The sequence below is a fragment of the Cygnus olor genome, chromosome 5 (assembly GCF_009769625.2).
Source record: "Cygnus olor isolate bCygOlo1 chromosome 5, bCygOlo1.pri.v2, whole genome shotgun sequence".
Lineage (NCBI taxonomy): Eukaryota > Metazoa > Chordata > Aves > Anseriformes > Anatidae > Cygnus > Cygnus olor.
The window spans coordinates 59,242,355-59,263,985 of NC_049173.1; the positions used below are offsets into that span (position 1 = coordinate 59,242,355).

Genomic DNA, 21,631 nt, shown 5'->3' on the forward strand with positions numbered 1-21,631 from the left:
CCTCTAAAAGACTGATGTTTCTGTACAACTCCTTAGCAGAAAACTAATTTGCCAATAGAAAAACAGATATGGTCAAAGCCAATTTGTTTAATACTTTCTAAAATTCTAAAAAATAAAAAGAAAAAAGCCTATATTTGTTTGCAGGTATAATTAGTAAACGGACTACTTATTGTTGTTTAACTTTCATTTAAAAACTAGCCAATGCTACGGTTTTCTATTGTGTAGTTCTATAGCTTGTGAAGGTCAGAGTCGAAAGCTTAAACTTCAGGTTCTTCTGAGATTAAGGCACTGTGCTTTGCAAAGTTATGCTATTATCCCTGGTTATAATCTTCACTGACTTCAGAAATAATTGCTTTGCTTAAACAAAAAGGAAGTCTGATTCTAATTTGCTATCTAGATCTACATTCTTATATTCTTTTTATAGATTTTTGAACAAGTTATCACTGGAATCTTCCTTCACTCAAACATAAGTGAAAGTTTTATCTTACTTCAGATATCACAAAAATAATTTATGACTAAGGAAACAAAACCTTTTGTCTCACAATATATTTCTTTGCGACAGCTGTGGTATTTCACTGAAAGCACAAAAGCTGTGATGGTCTGGACTGCAATCAACCATTTTTAATAGGAAATTTTTACAGACTTTTAATAAGATCTCCTAGCATAATTTATGGGGGGAGGTTTTGAAGTGAAGAGGCATTGTTTGGCAAAGTGTTCTTCCTCTAATCTCAGGAAATTTAAATAATCGAGTGCTCATTTCCTCTAAACTTAGGATTTCTCCTTAAAAAAAAAAAAAGTTAAGAAAAACACCTGCTACACCAGCAGCAAAATAAGTGCATCTAGGGTCCAAATACAATATATTTCTAACAGCTTTTCAAATGCAAAATGCTCCATGTCAGAACACAATATTATTAATAGTAACACAATATTGAACTTTGTCTGTTAAATTCAGGATATTCAACAAATATTTTCAATGAAGATAGCATGCTGGTAATGGATAACTGCAGGGTTTTTTTGTTTGTTTTGTTTTTGTTTTAAACTCATATAGTTAGGTGGATTTTAAATAAGTGGACAAGCATGCACAATTTACAAACATTATAAGAAAACCAGAGAAGCACCCAAAGGTTACTACACTTACTGAGGCTATCCAGAATTCCTCCGACTACAGAACTTGGCTGGGAAGAATTAGGACAACAGGCTTTCACTGAGATCTCTGATACTTCTTGCAGGAAGATACTCTAAGGGTATTTCAGCACTTTCTCTTAAGTCCCAGACAGAACTAGGTGAAAAAAACAAGCAAACAAATAAAAAACAAAACACATACGTAAGCAGGGAGCACATTTCTATATCAATAAAGTTAATCAAAGTTCCTGAATATAAAACAGCTTCGGTCTGGCTAACTGGGATTTTGGATGAAGTTCTGATTTTTTATTTTTACCTTTTTGACTTTTCTGGGTAACCAAGCGTCCGTATTTCTGACTTTGGGTAATAGCTATGCTAACTGCGTTCCCCCACTCTAGGTTGGTTAGAACACCTCTCCCAAAGGAGAAGGAAAAAAAAAATAAGTACAGAGAGGAAAAGCCTCTAAAGGAAGGATTCATGAACAGCCCAGGTACAGTTGCGGTACCCGGGACTCACCCAGGTCATTGTGTGCTGAAGACCTCAAGAGGGCACTCAGCACAAAACATATTGCATTCCAGGAATGAAAGGTGTCTACAGTTATGTCACTGGCCACTTTCCACAAAAGGCAGTTATCCTTACCCAGTTTTCCAAACGATCAACTCAGCTTTCATCTCCTCACCAGTTCAGTTTAGATACAGAACTGTTAAAAAAGAAAAGAAAAAAATCTGTAGAGGGAAAATAAGCCATTATAGGATCTGTGCTTCTTTTCTATATTGAAGAAGATCCCTTTCATTAATGCTTTTAAGAAATGAGGATTCCTCCGTTTCTAGAGTCAGCCCTAAAACCTTCCTTTTTCAAAAGCTGTCTGTTGCTTTCAAATACTTATTGCCTCCAGAAAGACTGCTTTTACGCTCGAGGCACGCAGGACAGAATACTGCTTCTTTAGACTCCATCTCTCCGGCCTGCCTACAGAACCTAAACAAAACCCACCCAGCCCACAGCGAGTGCCGGTCAAAACTCATCTCCTGCCTTCAGCAGCCGAGATCTAGCGGGATGTTTCCTTCCCTGCCCGTGTACGTACCGGGCACGCTCGCGCCCACATGCCGGCAGCAGCCAGGTCTGTGCCCGTCGGGGCGGCACCGCTCCCCCTACCCCGAGGGGCTGCGGGCTGTAGGGCGCCGCCTGGACCCAGGCTCCGCGCTCCTGCTGCAGCCTGGGCGGCCTCTGCAGGGCTCTCCGGCTCCCCAGGCAGAGCCTTAACCCCATCCCCGCCCGGTTTCTGCACTGCCTTCACAGCCTGCAAATGGCATTATAAACAATTGCCTCGTTCCCACAGAGATGTCATTATTCCAATAAAACTGAAACCCATTCTTCTACCACATCCTCTTTACATTGGTAGTTTCACAAAACGCATACTGCCCCTTTTATATTCAAAGTGGACTTCCCCACGCACAAGTTCAAACTCCAGCTACCATCTATCATCTTAATTCTTCTGGGACAAATAAAGTATCATGCAACATACCATATGTGGATACTTCAGCAGAGCTCTTTAGAGGCATATCCTGTCTACTCCATGTGATCAATGGTTATTTTATGTTTGTATATTTAGAATAATATGCGGCAAACCTCCATCTGGGTCCACTACCTTAAAAAAAAAGAAAAAAAAAAAGACACTAAGGTTGGGAGTCAGTTCCTGATGTGACTTGAGCCATTTATATACCCTAGGGCATCTGAGACTTCTACAGAGGAATCTCAGATAGCATGTGTAGCCACGCATGATATCCTAAAACATAAACTGGCACTAGACACATACTTCAGCACCTGAATCTCCCGAAGGTCTGGGGCAAATCAAAGCATCCCCATTCCCCAGTGCACTAGATGCCAAGTTACCTTTGTTCTCAAAGGGCTTTGTTAGGCAGCACTTGATGAGAGTCACTTGCACTTTAAAAATACTTAAACACTCATCCTCTGAAAATCAAATCCCACTGCAGATTAGGCACACAAGGGAGACACATGTATGAATAACTTTCAGATATACGTTGTAGATAATCAGCGGTATTAGTGCTGATCTACATATTACGAAAGAATTGTAACACTACCAACTGGCATTAAAAACAGCTTTAGTAAAGACACCTCATCAGTTAAAGTAGAGTTATTACAACAAAAATACTTCCTCAACTAGAGTAAATTTGTTCGCCAGGATTTTCATGATAGAAAATTTAAGAAAAATTAAGCTTGTATTATTCAAAAGTAATACAAGCTTGTAGATGATCCAAACCAATTTTGATACCTGAACGCTAATGAAAGCAATGTGGGCCTTTAACAGGTTGAATGTGCTCAGTGCTGTGGAAACTTAGAAGCAGGTGCTAGAGCTGCCCTGCTTTTCAGACTGGGTAACTGACTCCAGGTGTTATTTGGTCATGTTTGTAGGTGGGAAAAGAGGGGAGTGAGGTTGTATTCAGCAGTCTTATTAGCTTAGGGAATTTAGGTAAGTTTTTAAGATGCCTTTATTTCTGCAAGATATAGTGGATATAGCAGTAATAAGGTGATGCGACCAATAATTAACTAATAGTTAGCCTTTAATAAAAGGTTGAAACTGCTAGTGTTTTCGACAACTTCTACGTGCTTTATATAAAAGCTGTATTAGAAGTATTTCCTGAAATGTTTGGTGGGGTGGAACAAAAAAGGGTTTTGAATAGGATTACCTTATGCATGTTAGCTGTGATCCAAACGTGTAGAACTCTGAGTATAGAGCCAAAAGCTGTAAAGGCTGTCCTGAAACACAAATGTCCCACAACGTTCCCTCAAACTTTGGATTGCGACTTTGCTGCAAATTGCCCAGTAGTTCCATAACAGATTCTTTTTTCAGCTTTTTGTAGAAGGGATGGAACTCCCACTTCCCAGACAGTGAAACTGAATTCATAAAAATTTGTTTTATTGAAGAATAAAAATTTTTCAGAAGGAATTTCCATGACAACAAATATAGGACATGCTATTTCTAAGCATTTTCTAAAGGGTTTTCCTTTAGTCTATAAATCCTTTGAGTTCATTGTCAATTGCTGCCTGTTCCTAGTCACCTTTCAAAGTATTGGCACAAAGGCTATGAAACTTCGTACAAACTCTAAGGTTGACATCATTACTCAAAGAGTCTCCCAAGTTTGCGTAAATGATTTCTGAATACAGACCACTGAGAATACCAAATATCAATGCTAAGGTCCCTTTTTAATTGTGTTTCTGTATTTATTGCTAAAATCTAATTTGTAAAATTGGGGCTAGATGAGTGTTTCACTAACAGCCCAGTCCCTCTTTGCCAAACAGCCTTAACACAGTGGTATGACCAATAACCATGTAACTTTTTTCATACTGCAGATTATTTATTTAAACTCTTGAAGCATAAAACACTACCTCCAGCCCCGGTGCACTATATCTCATGTAGTTATTTTACATCGGGGACCAGGCTTTACGAAACACTGGCTCAGCAAGGCGATTCACGCGTTCTAATGTAAACAGCGCCAAACACAGCGCCTGAGTCCCAGCCTCAGCTTTCTCATTAACAGAGAAATCACCTCGGAGCTCTTTTCCTGGCACTTCAGAACTCCATTCCTAGTTGTCAGGCTCTATTTCTCCACAGAAATATTTATCCTGAATTACTCAACGATTTCCAGAGTAATGAAAAGCTCTGTAATTACTTTCTAGCAGTACTCTTATGTAGCAAGAAGGGGCCATCTGTGAACCCTTCCCTCTCAGAATTGTCCAGCTCTTATTAAACAAGCCTTTAGAAATGTTTAACCCAGACAGTTGTGACTAAGTGTTTTCTAAATTCCTGTTAATGAATACTAACACTATGCCAGCGAGTACTCGATTGGAAATACATTGGTAGCACCTGGAGCAGGGACTAGGCTGGCACTGAGACAGACCAAGGCAAGAGGCTGCTGGCGCCTGACGAGGGACGCCTGCAACATCTCTGCGCAGGTTTCAACGCTGGCTTACCTAAGCTAAGCCTGGTACTTAAACTCTCACGGCAAAAAAGCCGCGCGGTTAACGGGGAAAGGACCCAAGCGAGCGGGCGGCAGCTCCGCGAGGGCCCGAGGGGCAGAGCCCCCGCCCCTCACACGGCGGGCCCCTCAGCGCCGCCTCAGCACCAACGGTCACCGCCCGCGCGAGGCGGGGCTGAGGGGGCGCGAGGCGGAGCTGCGGGCGGGGAGGGGCGAGGCGCGAGGCGGCTCTCCCCTCCCCTCCCCTCCCCTCCCCTCCCCTCCCCTCCCCTCCCCTCCCCTCGCCGCGCGGGGAAGCGGAAGCGGTGGCGGCGCGGCCCCGGAAGGCGTCCCGCCTTTCCGGCACGGCGGCGTGCTCGGGCCGGCCGCGGCGGCAGCGGCGCCATGAGCGTGCCGGCCTTCATCGACATCACGGAGGAGGACCAGGTGCGGCCGGGCGCGGCGCGGGGCCGCCCCCGGGGCTCGCTGCGGGAGGGCCGGCCGGCTCCTCGCGGCGTCACCGCGCGGCCGGGGCTGCCGCCGGGGGGCCGCTGACGGACGCTGCCCGCAGCCCGGTTGTCGCCTGCCGTAGCGCCCGGTGCAGCAGGGGGGGGCCCCCGGCACGTGTCTGGGGTGTAAACCGGGCTGTTCGGGCCTTGCTGCTCGCAAAACGTCTGCTCTGTGTTTGTTTGTTTTTGTTTTTTTTAAGGCTGCAGAACTGCGAGCTTACTTGAAATCCAAAGGAGCGGAGATCTCTGAAGAGAACTCCGAAGGTGGGCTCCATGTCGACCTGGCGCAGATCATCGAGGCTTGCGACGTGTGCCTGAAGGAGGATGACAAAGGTTTGCCTCCCTAGGCCGTACGGGTTTCACTAGGCGTGATCGCCATCAGTTCTTTCAAATAGGCGACTGGCCAGAATTGAGGGGTGTGTTGCATGGCTCACACGTTAACGTGCGCTTCTTTGTAAGACTGGAAGTGCTTAGCTCCAGCGTGGCCAGATAAAATCTGCGCGTGCTCCACTCCTCCCTTTCTCAAACACCCAGTGGCCTTTGAAGAAATCAGAAATGGGGCTAGGTTGTGCTTGTTAGGAGGGCCCAGGGAGCTTTATGTAAAAGCTTTCTCTCTGAAAAAAGTGAACGATAAAGTAAGATTCGCTTCTGGTTAATGGCTGCGGGGCTGCATGGCAAATAAGTAGCAATAAAAACTAGCACTGTAGATATCTGTAACTAGAAGTATTAAGGCCTAAACGTTAGTTGGTTAATATTGTCTGAAAACACTGGGATCTTTCAGTAGTCACTACTGCTTTTGAGGTAGGATATAAATCCTTAGAACCTATGCTACTATGGGTTAGTGACACTGATACTGCAATAGCCTTAAATGATCTTTCTGTGCCTCCAGGGATCTGTACTGACATAAAGTTCCATTTAGAACTTTTACCCGTAAAAATAATTTCTGGTATTAATAATATGCGTTTGAAAGAACGTAGGGTTTATCTGAAGAGTACGTACAATTATTTTTCATTTTGCCTCTTAACTGTAGGCAAATGAGTACGAAATACTGGAGAACCTTATCGCAGTGCTGTTTGATGTTCAGGTGTCATTAGGGGAAATATGTACTTGTCATATTTTTTTTCTTATGCTTTCTATAACTGATACTTGGGCAGGCTGTGGGCAGAATACCTGTCAGGCCCTATTTGTGCAGCATGTAATGCCGTACTTGAAACAGGCTGCAGAGGCCTCTGCGTGTGCTTTGTTCTTCTGGGCGCTTCTCCTGTGGTCTGGGTTTCCCTTGCACTGAGCACCAGGTTAGAATTCTTGCTTTAAAACAATTTTCTAGGTGTGCAGGAGGAACCCGCTGCTTTATTTATTTAAAGGCCAAAACCTGAAGTTCCCCTGACTTCTCTTCTGTGTGAATAGAGAATTTGAAGCAAGTAAGATACCAAATACCGAATTCTGTTCTTACCTTACAGTGGTAATTCTTGCTTTAAATTGAGATGTGTTAATAAGAGACCACATGAACCAAATCTCTTGAACATTCTGATGAATATCCATGTTGGTTATGTTGGCATCATATCTCTTACAGTTCTTGCCAATGCAAAATAAGCGTTCCCAGCAGAAGGAACTCTCCAGCACTAAATAGCTATTGATGATGGTTGCGGCTGGCAATTCTAAACAGCTGTGTATTTTGTTTTGTGCAGATGTTGAGAGTGTAATGAACAGTGTAGTCTCTTTGCTTCTTATCCTGGAACCTGACAAACAAGAAGCACTGATTGAAAGCTTGTGTGAGAAACTAGTAAAATTTCGGGAAGGAGAGCGCCCATCTCTTAGACTGCAGCTGTAAGTATTCTACAGAGAAGCTGAGATAATGGTGTCTTGGAAAGTAATCCTTCCTCTAAAGAGAATGGATTGTTTTGTGTGTCTCTGGAAATGAAAGTGTGGGGTGTCTGTCAAGATCTGTGTGTCTGTTGTAGGAAGCACAGACTTCTTGGCTTCTCTGCTGCGACCTGTTACAAAACTGAATGCTGTTACAATTCTTCATGGACTTAAGGTGTTGCTAGGTGCTTTGTGTGTACTATCACGCATCTGGATAAAAACTTTTGTATGTGCTCCAGTGAACTTTCTTTAAACCTTTTAAACTCAATTGTTTATTGTTTGTGGTTTAGACTGAGCAATCTCTTCCATGGCATGGATAAGAACACTCCTGTGAGATACACGGTATACTGCAGCCTTCTTAAAGTGGCCTCCTCGTGCGGTGCCATCCAGTACATTCCAACTGAACTAGACCAGGTAATTAATTACTGTGGTGCTTCAAGTTACAGCCTTTGTATTAACAGTGTTGCATCTCACTAAATATTAATCAGAGTTGATACAGACCATTTTTCCCTGCTGTAAATTGCTAGACACTACTGAAATAAGAAATGTAGGACACGACTTCTTACCTTTTAAAGGTCTGCGTCCAGAATCTAAATCAAGCTGCTGTTTATTTTCCATCTCTGATGCTGAGCATAGTTAGATGTGTCTGATTCTTGTGGATGTAATGAAAGTGAGAAGTTTTGATCAGGAATTTGGGCGGCAAGTTCTTGTCCCTTCCTCTGGAATCAGAATGTATTGGAATCACACGAAGAGCACAGACATCTGGCCTTGTCATGGGAAAACTTCCAGGTTCTGCATGGGGAGCCTGAGAATCAGAGGACCCAAAAGATCTGTGAAAGATCTCTTGAATCCTTTTCTGCTTGAGAGTAAATTAGAAGTATTTGCAGTTTCTTGTTAGCTTTTTTCCAACGCTTCCTCTTCACGTGTATTCTCCTTAGGTCCGAAAATGGATTTCTGACTGGAATCTCAGCACAGAGAAAAAGCATACTCTTCTGAGACTGCTGTATGACGTCCTAGTAGACTGCAAAAAGAGGTATAAAAGACAAGTAATAACTGCATCTTAAATTGATCTATTGCAAGTGATTTTTAATAAAAGTATTTTTCATGGCACTTAAAAATGAATCTGTACTGATAATTCAGTCCAAAGGTACCTCTTTTTTTCTATGTTTTTGTAAGTGTTTTTGAAGTTAGTAGTGAATTAACTACAAACCATAGACTCCCAAAATAAAACTATCCCTTTCTATAAATACTAGTCTTCAAGCATTGTAATGTTGTGCCAAGTTTATTATTTAATTGCACTTTTGACATTTTAGTGCATGGTAGTGCTATCTCTTAATGATGTTGGGAGGCTTATCAATCACAGTTAACAGAATCGGTCTTTTATATAAACATTACCTTTAGGACAAAGCTTTCCACTAGTCATCAAAATTAATGTCCACAGAATACCTGCTTGACCATTTTAAATCATTATCCTGGATCATAAGAGGTATCTTTGATCTAACAAACTTGGCAGACCAGTGTCTTCTGGCATGCAAAGTAATGCTGTGCGTACTGTGCCTGTTAATTAATGCAAGTCTTAACTGAGAGCTGTCATCAATTTATCTCAGCTGATATAGTATATCGAGTGCATTGGCCAGGGCTGTTGAGATGGGCTGGTACTTAAAAGTGGTTTCGGCATGTAGTTCCACAACTGTTTCGGCCTATCTAAATTGACCCCGCTGTAATTTATGGGAGGGGGGAAAGCAGCTTTTCCTACGTTTGCATAGCTTTTTATTGCTGCAGACCTGATTCTGTCTTGTACTCCACCTGTTCCTGTCCTGTGCCTCCAAGTACTGGAACCAGTGTGTGTGTTGTGTGCGCGCGCTGGTGTAGGCATATGTGCAGCTGTGCAATGGATTGGACTAGGGAGGTGACTTGCAGAAAAAAAGGCATGTGTGGAGCTGTCGTAGTAGGAGGAAAGTTTCTTCTGGCAGGAGAGTTAGCTTATTTGGGCATGGTGAAATTGTAGCCTGGAAATGCTGTGTCAGCATAGCAGGATCACTTTTGCCTCACCTCCATTTAGGGATGATTAATCCTCGTGGAGTAGTTACACCGTGAGTTATGTTACTGCGATTTCCTGTCACTGACATTAAAATGCTTTTGTACTGATAGTACTTCATGAGAGATTTCGGATATATTAATCAGATCTTGTATGCGGCATAACACTTAGTTTGTTTTAGAAATATTATGCTGATATTCTGTAATGCTCATACTCTAAACACTTGATTTACTGAGAGGTTTTAACTAGTTTAATTTCCATACTTAATAGCTAACTATTTTTAGCTAGTCTTGTTATCAAATCTGTGGATTAAACTTGTAACTTTTGTTTTCAGTCCTACTAGTAACCTTGCTACCAAAGTTACTTAGTAGTTAACTGTCAGATTTCATTTAAAAAAAAAAACTGCTCACCAATAATAGGTGACATTTTTTAAATTAGGAATTTAAAAACTTTCACTAACTCTGTAATATATTACTCCTGCACTCAGTGTCCTTACCATCTGTTGCAGTGAGCTTTGCACTGAACTGAGCAGTTTTTCAGAGCACTTATATTTCTCTCCAGGAAAGAAAACAAGAAGTGACCCTAGCACCTTTGACCTGGTTCACTCTCCTGGATCAGTGGGCAGTATTTGCAATAGTATGGGAAACTCACAGCAGCATTCCAGCTTTTGCACGCAGGAATGTTGCTCTACCTAGCAGTTTGGGAAGATAAGGGGGAACTGAAAAATAAGCAATAAAAATCATACCTCAGTTACCATGTTGATTTATAATAAAGGAAAAAACCCACATTGTTGAAAGCAATGGGATTGTTTTTTTTTTGGTTTATTTTATGTGGCAGAAAAAATGGCTTTCCAGACCTAATAGACTTTCTCCAGTGGATAGCTTGGTAGTGAACAGCTTGTGAAGAGTAGATACGCAGATGTTAAGTTCGTTGTTCCTTTTCCTACAGTGATAAGTGAAAGCTTGTTTTATCAAATCTTTTCCAGTCACTTTCTGGTTGAAGTTTCTTCTTACTGATGATCAAAATCGTCTTCTTCTCTTCGAAGAAGGATTCTTATCTTTCCCATGATCAACTGAAGAAAAATTGGTGGTGGTGGCTGGAGAACAGATGGCTGCTCTGGCTTGTTTCTGAGATCTGTATTTGGTAGCTGAACTTTGCAGGAGATTAGTTACTTTCACTGCTACTTATGATCCTTGTCATAAAGGTTCTGTAGCAGTTTTGTGCCTCGGCTTTAATATTCAACATTTTCCTAGCTGTGTTGCTATTAAACTGCAAGGTAACACAACCTGTTTTCCAGTTGCAGGTGAAGTTTTGCAGGCACGTATGGTTTGCATGCAGCCAAAGAGTTGAGTTCTACTGTGAGACCTTGAATGTCATGCCAGGCTCCAGCCTGACGCAGCTCACAGTTTTGTCTCTGCCATCGACCTGGCAGGATTCAGACTGGGATGAGTCTTGTCCAAGTTTACGTTCAAACAGGTCTGGCAAGTCTGGTTATCAATACCTGTAGCCAAAAGCTCAGCATTTCAGGCACCTGCAAAGTAACTGTTTCATTTAATTTAATGTAAAGGGACTCGATTCCAAAATTTTCTGAAGACTGAATACTCTATTTTTTTCGTCCCTTTATCTGCTATAACTTTTCAATTCTTACTGGCATTTTGTCAAGTTACTCATCCAGACTGGCAAGTGGAGCCAGGAGTGTTTGTGCCAGCTGTCTTGCTAGAAAAATGTTCACACTTAAATCTTAGGTGAAATACACACTCAGCAATAAGCTGTGGTGAAATGGTGATCTGTAATACTGCTTTAAACACCCTAATTTATGGTAGTAGTCTGACACTGAATAGAGTAAGATGAAATAATAAAAGGAATAGAAGAATTCTGGCGTATTTGTTGAGGCTTACGAGGCTTTAGCACAGGAAGTTTGGGAGTGATCGTCTTGTAGCATTCTGATATTTGCTAGACATACAATATGCTGCTTCTCCCCCTTCAAAAAAGGTGGGGAGGGATTGCAAATTTTATTTGAAGTGAGTGAAAAACATAGTTTTAACTTTCGCTCCTAAGGGAGAGAGAAGAGGAGGAAAGTTCAGAACTACGTTGCAGATTTCTGGAAGTATATAAGTACAAAAATAGAAAACGTATATTAAATATGGGGACTTACTAGGTTGATTAGAACATCAGCTGAACCTCTTCGTTTGAATACCTCTATAGTGCAAGTCCCATTTTAAAATGGTTCTTTGTCTTCACTAAATATTGAGCATTGATAAGGCTTCACTAGCGCAAAAATTAGTCTGTTGTAGACTGACGCGCATGCAAATAGTTCTTGCATGTGTAAAGCTGTCTACATCTGTTCTATTTCACTGATACAAGGCTATCAGTTCTACACACCAGTATCAGTTGCCACAACAAAGCATAGGCCAACCTCTTTAATGACAAAATCTTAAAACAAATATTCAAGTTTTCTGTTCAAAACAGTTTGGGAATAATGGCTGGCACCTGTAGAAAACTTCTCTGCCTTTAGTACAAACTCTCTTTTTACTCAGTGGACATCCAGATTATATATGATACTGTTTGCTTCCCATGATTCGCACTGCACATAAAGGATACCTGCCAAATTTTCTAGGAGCACAAAACCTCACCCTATAGAGAAATTGGCAAATAGTAATACTGAGAGTTTTAAAATTAATATCCATGTGAACATAGTCTTTGGACTATAAAAACCATGCTAGCTTGTGCTGCTATATAGGATAAACCCGTATCAGCACGGAAAATTTTATACGTCTATCAGGCCACACTTGTGTATACAGGTTTTGGCTGGAATACAGTTAATTTTCTTCACTGTAGCTTGTATAGGGAAGGTTGCTTTATCTGGAATTCAGTTACTTTCAGGGAAGAGTTTAGCTTTACATTATAACTCACAGAGTAATATCCAGCCTTCCTGTCCACTGAGAAAGTACTTCTGCCTAAAGGGGACTCCAAGTATATGTGCAGAAAAGCAGCAGAACACTTGCCAGTCTGTGTATATTCACTGCATATATTTTTTGCTGAAAACTTTGTGAAAAAGCATGAGAAGTTAGTGGTCTCAATAGTGGTGAGAACCACTGCATAAAAATAAATCAAAATCAGTTAAAATTACAGTATCTGTCTTGGAGCTGGTTTGCAGTAATGTCAAGGAGCTGTTTAAAGAAATCATCAGGGCAGACAAGACTGTAGATTTACTTAATTTTCTTCAAATGAATGCTTTTTCTAAAAGCTGTCTGTCAAACCGGTGTTGGAAGCTGCTTCCTTTGCAGCAGCCTAAGTCAATCTAATTGCTGGCTGTGTAACTTCATCAGTGAAATGAGCAGCTCTCGTTCTGAATACTTGGAGAGAATCTGTGAAAGAAGAAAAGGGAGCTTTTACACAGTCACTTTTCTGACCATAAATATTCTTTAAGATATGCCATTTTACATTTGAAATAAACTTTGCAGTGCTACTTATTCTGCAATGATTAAATCCAGATGTGCATAAGAAGAGCATTCTAGTGAACCATATAAAGCTGTTCCTAGCTCAGAGAGCTTTTTCCATAACCAGCAGGTAATTTATCAATTTAAGAGAATGAAATGAAGGGTGAAGATAAACATTTTGTAGAACAAGAATTGAAAGAATACATCTAGTTAATTTGTTCTCTCCACTAGAATTAAAATGGATCATCTACATCTTTTCAAGTGTAACTTAATTTGACCTGTAACATCATAATGGTATTAATCAAATATTTGAGTGTCTTGTTTGAACTTTTTTTCCCCCAGCAATCCTGAGTTAACTTTGTTTTTCTTTCATAGTGACACTGCAGCAAAAGTAATGGTGGAGCTATTGGGGAGTTACACAGAGGACAACGCTTCCCAGGCTAGAGTTGATGCTCACAGGTAACACTGACTTCCTAGTTCCCTTAAAAGTGGCTTTTTCTAAATTGCTGAATTACGTTGATTGCCTTACTAATAAAGAATATCAAATGTCCTGGCAGGCAAGGGCCCTCCCGTGGCCCTTTTTCTATAGCATGGCTGACTTGATAAGGAGTTTATCTGTGCAGCCTGCGGTAGGTTTGCTTGTTTCCAGGCTGTCAGGTTTACTCCACTGCACAAGTGTGCAGGCATACTTGTGCTCACTGCTGAGAAAGAGCAGCCTTGCTAAGAAGGTTGTTTACATCAACTATGTTATCAAAAGTTTAAAAAATCTGAAAGGATGTCAATTCCTCGCTGATTATTTGATTCTCTAACTTAAATACTTTTTTTCAAATGGCACTTTCTATTGAAAATAAATTCTTGCTCTCTTCGCTATGAGCAAGGACTAAGGATATGAACTGCGCAGAAATAAAATTACTTGGTAGACATGCTGGGAGTAAAGATGATTCTTAATTTATTTTCCCCACAGGCCAAAATGTGTAAAAGCTTATTTTCATGTTCTGTCTGTCATTATTATTCTTGGGAATTAGATATTTAATAAGTAATGTAGATCTTCTGGGTGTGTAATAGCTTACACTTGAGCAGCAGGAAAATCAAATGACTCATTTTGAAAATTAAAGTGTCTGTGCATAAGTAAATTAAGACTTTAATGGCTACCACTGAGGCCTTTTTATCTCTGAAAGAACGTGTGTACTCTGGGTTTACTACAGTGCTGCCTCTGTGCAGACTAGGTTCTTCTGGATGCATGTTATGTGGCAGGGTCATGGTCTAGGCCATTGGTGCTAGTGTAGCACTGACAGCCTTCTAATGTGCTGCCGAACAAAAGCTTTCATCTAGAGTTCTAGAAACACTTTAGGACTGTTTATAGTCCGGAGCTGCAACTGATAAATCATAGGTCTTGCAGTGTTTGGTATTGAAGATTTCTCTGCTTTGTGTCACATGTTCAAGTACAATTAATCTTCCTAAACGACTTAATTCTATGAAGTTTTAGGAGAACAGTAAAAATACCGCTAGGAATGAAGATCTGGCTAGAAACAAATGCATAGATGGAAACAGTAGGTTGATCTGTAGCCTTACCACCTGGCCAATTTTATTTGTGATATGGGGCAAAGTACTTAACAGTTTCTGTTTCTTTGTTTTGTTTTCTTTTTTGTCTGTGAAACAAAGATTAAAGTTACCTAGAAATGTGACATGCCTTATATTTAAGAATAGTTGAAAACTACAGAGTATTTCCTAGAAAATCAAGAAAAACAAATTGAATTGCATTTAATCATAAAAATGTTTAAAAAAAAAAAAAAAAAGTAAAATCTCCTTTTCTAACCAGATGCATTGTACGAGCATTGAAGGATCCAAATACCTTTCTCTTTGATCATCTTCTTGCCTTAAAACCAGTCAAATTTTTGGAAGGAGAACTTATTCACGATGTAAGTAACTTTGATTTTAGCAAGTTGGTTTGATATCTATTGAGTGCCTCCTTTATTGGTGTCTTTTGAAATTCATTAAAAGAGTTGTCTATGTCGGTAATCTGCAATGTACTTTTTTTATTGCTTTTAAAATTAAAAAAAAAAAGTTACATGTAAAATGTAGCATGGATAATAGAACATTCCCCTTTAGAAGCATCAGAGTTACAAATCCTGTCTTTACATGAGTTCTTGTGGCAAAACTACCTTTCAGGTCTGAGAAAAGAAAGCACAGCATGGGTTGGTGGCACAAGGCGCACCCTTGGCTGGTGGCAGCGGCCAGAATTTTAACTTTCTTTTTGCATTTGTTTTTCAGTTCAATAGTAGTAGTGGTGTTTTATATATCTATCTGTGCAGTCTTCAAGAAGGGAAACAGAAAATGTTTAAAGTGTTCTTACGCTTGTTTTCTAGCTTTTGACAATTTTTGTAAGTGCGAAACTAGCATCCTATGTCAAGTTTTATCAGAACAACAAAGACTTCATTGACTCCCTTGGTAAGTTTTCAAATCAATACGTTTCTGACTATTTACATGGTTTAAGATAATAGAACCCACAAACTGTTTCAGTTTCAACAGAAAAATATTGAAGCCAGAGAATTTTAATGGGATTTTTTTTAACACTGGATTAGAGTTTGTAGACTCTAACCCTTGCTAGTTCAGAAATGGACTATCTAAAAACTATGGCTTCTTACACTAGGACAAGCATTAGAGGTGTTTGGAAGATGACTCTTTTCTCCCACTTCTTTTCACTTAAACCTTTTGGGGGCGAATTTGTAACACGTTGCTACTCTAGGCTAGGTCAGAGATCACGGTTTTCCAGCAAAAACAGCAGCTGGTATAAATTTTTTTTTTTTATGATCAGTAAGTTTATAACAGCAAATACCTTTCCTGAATGGTAAGGTAAAACATGCAAACTACGGTGTGTGTGCGCGCGTGCGCTGATGCATTAGACCTCGCAAGCCACAGTCTGTCCCAGTTAATTTGTTTCATCACATGAAGCAATGTGATGGAATGTTAATGTCAGCACCCTCTTTATTTACACACTGTGGAAGAAAGGAGTAGTAATTAACACTTTGACACTCCCCCGTTGATGTGTAATTGACTGTTTCAAAGGAGCACTGGTTCATAAGCTATTGCATGCATTAAAATTACGTTTTTTATATTCCAGCTTTTTAGGACAGGGGTCAGTGACAATGCAGAAATTGCTCAATGATGCAGATTTTTTTATTACTGCATTACGGTTTTGACATATTGGTAATGAATAAATGTTTCCATAAAAATCTGTTTTTTTTTTATAACTTTGATTTTGAAATGACACTTGAACACTAACTGAATGCATTTGAAGAAAGGCATAGTTTTGTTAAAACCAAGTTTAGTGCAGCCTTTTAACATATGCATTATTTTGTTTAATGGAGTGTGGTATAATTCTGAGAATAATTACCTTCAGAGCTTTAAAATGCTGGTACTTTAGGTATTAAAATGATGGAAACATCAATGATTTTTTTGTGGATAAAATTAGCAGTAAGTTTCTGGTAGTTTGTAAATATGTATATGGGATAGGCATGTCTTTTGTCTTTTTATTTGAACATTAGTTGTGGGAATATCTTATGCTTTTCTTTCTTAGGGGAAATATCTTTTGTATTGTACTTATTTTTGTGTGTTGAAATGGCTTATTTGCTGAAAATGTAGTTGTAATTGAAAAAATGTATGCAATATTAATTACACATGGGGTAGCAACTGTATGTCATGCAACAGTCATGATTTATTTTTGCCTTCTTGCATCTAGGTTTACTTCTGTGAATATACAGTCTGTATTTTAAATATATCTGATATTCACATTATTCTGGTAAAATCCTTAGATATCTGTGTAACTGTTTTGAAAGACAGCCTTACTTCCACTTACCTTGATTTCTCACCACCTTTATGGTATCCTCAGGACATTTTGAATGTCTTCAAGGTAGAGATTCTGAGAGGTCTAGAGATTCTAGAGGCCAAGGTAGAGATTCTGAGGCAGTTCAGACCTGAGTGCTAGAAACTTGGTCTACTTCTTCCAGTTATGCCTTTTAAAAACAATAGCAGTTTGGTACAGAAAACAACACAATTAATTGATGAGACATTCCAATATTCTTTAAAACACCTAGATCTATTCCAAAAAAAATAAATATTTTAAACTGTTCTACTTTTCTGCATCAGGACCAATTAAAATGTCTATGAAAGCTGTGCAGTGAAGGCTCCTACAGGTGGCATCAGTTTGTTACAATTTGTTGTTTTATTAATGCTGACAACTTAGGCCAGCAGTAGCATTATCTGTGTCAACTGGATCGCCCTAACATGTCCACATTTAATCTGGTATTATCAGCAGTCTTTTTCAGAAAGTTAATCAGTATCTCATTTGCATTTGTTAATTAGGGTTAATGTGTGCTAATTGATTTTTTCGATGCTTGTAGATTTCCATTAAACCCAGTTAGGTATAGTTTCTGATGCTCCTCATTTATATGAATTATGGTGATCACATTTTTGTTGAATTGGTGCCAAATAGGGAGCCTGCATCATAATTACAGCTAATTAACACAACATGATGTCCTCTATTAATGTGCTTTTCTATTAGAGTATGGATGTTATAAATTCCAAACTTAAATATTTACTGAAGCAATGTGAATGCTTATAATGTCATTCCAAAACAAAATGATTACTGTTCATTTTAAAGAAACTTCCAGCAAATCTTAGTTGGTGCCTCAGAGAACTTAATTTAGAAATGCCTTGGCTCATCCATGTGTCTTAACTGTTTACCTAGACTTCTTCAGTAAAACAGATTCTGATGTAGATGTGCAAGGTTCAGTTTCTTGTGCTACTATTCATACTATCATGTAAAAGATGAATGACTTTTACTATCTGTTCATATGCTCTTGAAGATCACACTTTAGCCACCCTAGATGCAACTCAGTGTTTTTATACTTTGGTATGAAGTCATTAAGTATCAAAGCACATGTTTATGGGACAAAAATGTTGTGTTGCTGAACCATTACAGATTTGTTGGGTGTTTTTTTAAGCAACTACATGAAAATGAGTGGTGCTGCTGTAGGAAGGCTTTGACATCACCAGTTATTTTTCATTTGTTGTTGTGCTGCTGTTCTTCCTGACGATGCAACTGAAAAAATCACTTGTACCACTTGTACCCTTTCCATCTAAATTTCGGTTATGGTGATGTTCTTACTGGTTATCTATACTTCTACATAGGCTTGTTGCATGAACAGAATATGGCAAAAATGAGGCTACTTACTTTCATGGGGATGGCTGTAGAGAGCAAAGAAATATCATTTGACACAATGCAACAGGAACTTCAGATTGGAGCTGATGATGTAGAAGCATTTGTTATTGATGGTAAGAACTGTAACAAAGCACTTTACACAATGCTAATGAGCCATACCTTTTATAGTCTTCAAGGCTGATGTTAAATATTCAGAGAAATATTTTTAAATTTCTGTTCTAAGATACATATCTGTAAAATTTTGTGCTTAAAAGACATGTACAACTGCTGACATTTTTATGAGTGACTTTTCCTTTTGGTGATAGATATATTTCAGATAATTCTTTATAGAACTAATAAATTGTTTGCAGGTTTAATTTTTTCGTCTGGTTCTGTTTGTTGTCATTAAAACAGGATGTGTTTGTAGGGGAGAGAAGTTCATAAAAACTATACAGGATATTGCTTTAATAGATTGGCATCAAACAATGAAGATAGATGTATGACCTTCATCTTGTTACATCATTTTGCTTTTCTGCCTATTGGACTTTTAACAACATCAGTGAAAAATATTAAGTGAACTGTTTTTTTTTGTAGTTGTATTGATCCAATTGTAAAGAGGTTTTATGCAATTTAATACCTTAACGCTGTCTTGAAAATACTGCTCAAAACAGCATTGCTTTTTTTGCAGCTGTAAAGACAAAGATGGTATACTGCAAAATAGATCAGACACAGAGAAAAGTAGTTGTCAGGTAAGACAATTCTTCATAGCATTTTGTGGAACTTAGTGTGTTCTAATTATTTCACTTACAGTTGTAGAATATTTTAACTAGAAGCAAGGTATTGTTCCTATCAGTTGCTGGTAGTTAAATAGTTGCTATTTATCATAATTTTATTAAAGCTCAGACTGAATGTGATTAGCTTATTTAATGAAAGAGTCCTATTTTCCAGCACATTTCATTTAATGACCTAATAGTGACAAGAATACTAATGACTGTTGTTGCTTTAAATATTTGGGAAGGCTACAGATTTCTGTAGCTGGTAAAGTGCAGCCCTTTATATACAGAAAATAAAATTTCCCTATTTGTGTATGAGAGCAAAGTAATGCTATCAAAGAATTATTAGGTGAGCATGACCTCTAGTAATCATCTTCTAATTTTGTTTTACTTCTCTAGTCACAGCACACATCGGACCTTTGGAAAGCAGCAATGGCAGCAATTGTATGACACTCTAAACACCTGGAAACAAAATTTGAATCAAGTGAAAAACAGTCTCCTCAGTCTCTCAGACACTTAAAAATGACCTAGAAATGTCTTACTATAGATAATTTTTATTAAAAATTTTGATGATTTGTGAACACTGCCAAAATGTATGCAATTGGTTTATAGAAGCTAAATATTCTAAATTGAAACCAAAAAAAGGCAATAAAGCTAACCTGGGAGAGTATTGTCTGTTGATTTTATTACATAATTATCAATATAACATTAGCAATAGTGGTTGTTTCTTTTGTTATTGTTATGTAAGTTCATAATATGAGGATCTTTCTTTGGCAAGAGGTGGGGGAATGAAGGGAGGGTAATCAGAAAAAAGAGTGTAAATAATGTGAAATAAGAGAGAGCTTTCCTCATACCCTAAAGGAGGAAAAACATGAGTGAGTTAAAAGTGAAACAATGAAGTAATACCTGCTGGTATATCTTTGTGAATCATACCTGATGCTTTAGTGCTGACAGAGGTATTACTTAGACAAATATTTAAATACTTCTGTAGTAGAGGTAAGCAGATGATTTTCTTCATCTGCCTCTTTGAACTGCTCCAAGTTGTTATGTTTCTAGGAGGAGCCATTATATTTTGAAACAGTTGCAGCTGATTGTTTGAAAATTGAGTGAGCAGTCTGACAGAAACCAAACTGAATTATTTCAGTCAAAAGTTCCTCAGAACAAGAAAGAGGAGAATCTTAAGCAATAGTTTAATATTACTTACAGGTTTATTAAAACTTTAACTTGTGAACTTTTAACTTCAGGCAAAACTTGTAACAACTTGCGTGCAGTTGACTGCAGAAACAGAACTTTATTAGTAGGAATTTCACCATTTTTAAACAGAAGAGGTCTATACTTTGTATTAAACATGAAAGCACAATTAATACGTACCACATTCTATAGGAACACTTTTATCACTCTGGTTTATGCAAGTGATTTATCTGTGCCTAACAGACACATACATGCTTTTAAGTTCCTGCCACTGTTCTTTATTCTCTGTCTTCATGTTTTCTTTTTCTTGATGAACAAAGTCTCTCCACCTGGAGGAATTTCTCAATTTCTTCTATTTGATTTTGTATGTTAGAATTATGAGTAGAACAGCTGCCTTCATCTCCAAGCATTCTTTCACTTTTTGCTGGAGTTACAGTTACATGAGAAGACTTCTGCTCATGTGAAGCAGTAAATCCTCCTTTCACCTGACAGAATAAAAATGTAGCAGTTAATAATCGAAGAAAAGTCAGGTACAAAGGTTCAGGTTGTCAAATTTTGCTAACATTAAGCATGCAAGGAAATGTGAAGAGAAAAATAAGTCAATTGCAAAAAGTTTCATTTGAAATGCGTATTTCAGCTTTAATCTAGAAGATTTGATAAATATACTTTTTATAAACCAAAGCTTAACGTAAGACTTAGTACAGAAGAGTCTAATTTAAAAAAGACAATCCTGCACTAGAATGCAGATTAGCAAAATAAATAGTTCAATTAAACAGTTTAATGTTGCAATTGACATTTCCATTGCTATGCAATCACTTGATTAACAAAACCCAAAATCATGAGGTTTATAGTGTTAACTCCTTAACTCCCTTTCTGTTTAGCTTTACAGCTTAGAAAGCAAACACCATTAACTGAAGCAAGGTCTGTAAGCAGTTGGCTTTGTATGTTGAAGATCTTCTTGTTCTCCAAATAGTTTTAGTTACTATTTCATTAATATTTCATATATACCCTGATCAAGCACATGACCAGAAAGTGGGGAAGCAGTGCTGAGTTTACCCCTCATAACCCAACACTGTGTGGTTCCTGGGGAGGCCAGCATGGACCAGCCACCTGTCTGAGCACAAGTTCACAACAAAGCATGTTACACAGGGCCAGCATTGCAGTGGTTGCTGGGGATGTGGAAGAGGATGTCTAATACTTTGCATGCAGTGGAGACTACTTGTCTAATTACTTTGCATGTAATTCTGTTACAGGGATTGTGAGGTGAGGCCTCCTCACTCTGCTCAGTTATTTTTTAATAGTAAGCAATCATGCCCCCGTCAATTGAAAGCCATGGTTTTCGCAGACTTGTTTTTAGCTTAGCACAAATCTTTTTTTTTTTTTAAATAAAAGGAAATTTAAAAGCATGAAGATGTGTAGTGGGACAGCATATCATTAGGTAAACTAATAAGAAATTTCAAAGCATGAAGATGTGTAGTGGGACAGCATATCATTAGGTAAGCTAATAATTAGTAAGCTTTC

The 21,631-nt window shown here is 38.7% G+C and overlaps 3 protein-coding genes across 3 annotated transcripts in view; 1 reads left to right on the top strand and 2 right to left on the bottom strand.

Moving 5' to 3' along the window:
• WT1 (WT1 transcription factor) overlaps positions 1–1,268 on the bottom strand; it is a 96,356-nt gene extending 95,088 nt beyond the window's left edge. Inside the window, exon 1 of the mRNA XM_040558733.1 lies at positions 1,139–1,268. The gene's annotated coding sequence lies outside the window, so the exon portion shown is untranslated. The remainder of the gene's footprint in view (positions 1–1,138) is intronic.
• A 4,121-nt stretch (positions 1,269–5,389) lies between these two features.
• EIF3M (eukaryotic translation initiation factor 3 subunit M) lies at positions 5,390–19,589 on the top strand. Its single transcript, XM_040558742.1, has 11 exons — positions 5,390–5,543; positions 5,806–5,938; positions 7,294–7,432; positions 7,759–7,882; positions 8,407–8,501; positions 13,322–13,405; positions 14,766–14,865; positions 15,313–15,394; positions 18,137–18,280; positions 18,835–18,895; positions 19,319–19,589. Exons 1-11 carry the CDS (start codon positions 5,502–5,504, stop codon positions 19,437–19,439), a joined length of 1,125 nt encoding a protein of 374 aa, XP_040414676.1. The 5' UTR covers positions 5,390–5,501; the 3' UTR covers positions 19,440–19,589.
• Positions 19,493–21,631, bottom strand: part of CCDC73 (coiled-coil domain containing 73) — a 94,661-nt gene continuing 92,522 nt past the window's right edge. The window contains exon 18 of the mRNA XM_040558741.1: positions 19,493–20,595. Within this exon, the coding sequence (XP_040414675.1) occupies positions 20,389–20,595 (207 nt within the window). The 3' untranslated portion in view covers positions 19,493–20,388. The remainder of the gene's footprint in view (positions 20,596–21,631) is intronic.